This window comes from Carlito syrichta, unplaced genomic scaffold (assembly GCF_000164805.1).
Source record: "Carlito syrichta isolate Samal-C Ts95f unplaced genomic scaffold, Tarsius_syrichta-2.0.1 Scaffold316495, whole genome shotgun sequence".
NCBI lineage: Eukaryota > Metazoa > Chordata > Mammalia > Primates > Tarsiidae > Carlito > Carlito syrichta.
In genome coordinates this window covers 1-616 of record NW_007260591.1, presented here as the reverse complement: position 1 = coordinate 616, position 616 = coordinate 1, and the positions used below count along the sequence as shown (strand labels likewise).

The window sequence follows — 616 nt, the reverse complement described above, 5'->3', positions numbered from 1 at the left end:
GTGTGTGTGTGTGTGTGTGTGTGTGTGTGTGTGTGTGTGTTGTGTGTTGAGGGCCTTCTCCTCTGTTCCAGGGGTCTATTTGTCTATTCTTGGTCCACACAGTATCTCATTTAATCCTCACAACAACCCTACCAGGTAGGCACCATCACTATTCCTATTTTGCAATAGCAGAAACAGAGGCTAAGAGACATTAAGGAACTTGCTCCCGTCACACAGCTAGCACGTGGTGCCCTCCTCCTACTGGTGTTGCAGACAGACACAGTTTAGACGATGAGAGAAAGGACTTCCCGACTCCCCTCCCCATCCCCACGGGACACTCACATTGTTGGCTTCTCGGACTAGCCTCTGTTCGTTGTACAGAATGTGCCGGATGCAGCGGACCAGCTCCATGGGGCAGCGGTCATACGTGTTCTGAAAGAGCCCGAGAGCAGCCTCCAGGGGCCGTCCTCCACTCCAGCCCTTCCCCTCCTTCAGCCTCAGCCCCAGCTCTTCCCGGGGAGCAGCCCCTGGCGCCTCCACCTCTCATGTCCTCGACTTCCCCTCCCACACCTGGTTTGCAGCGCATGAGAAACCCACTGATTACAAAGCCCTTCCACCCACCACCTGCCCTGCCTCC

At 55.8% G+C, this 616-nt stretch overlaps 1 protein-coding gene across 1 annotated transcript in view; it reads right to left on the bottom strand.

Moving 5' to 3' along the window:
* The window catches only part of LOC103277170 (signal transducer and activator of transcription 5A), a 24,262-nt gene extending 23,848 nt beyond the window's left edge, over positions 1-414 (bottom strand). The window contains exon 1 of the mRNA XM_021707314.1: positions 322-414. Coding sequence (XP_021562989.1) covers positions 322-390 — 69 coding nt within the window. The 5' untranslated portion in view covers positions 391-414. The remainder of the gene's footprint in view (positions 1-321) is intronic.
* Positions 415-616: the final 202 nt, after the last annotated feature.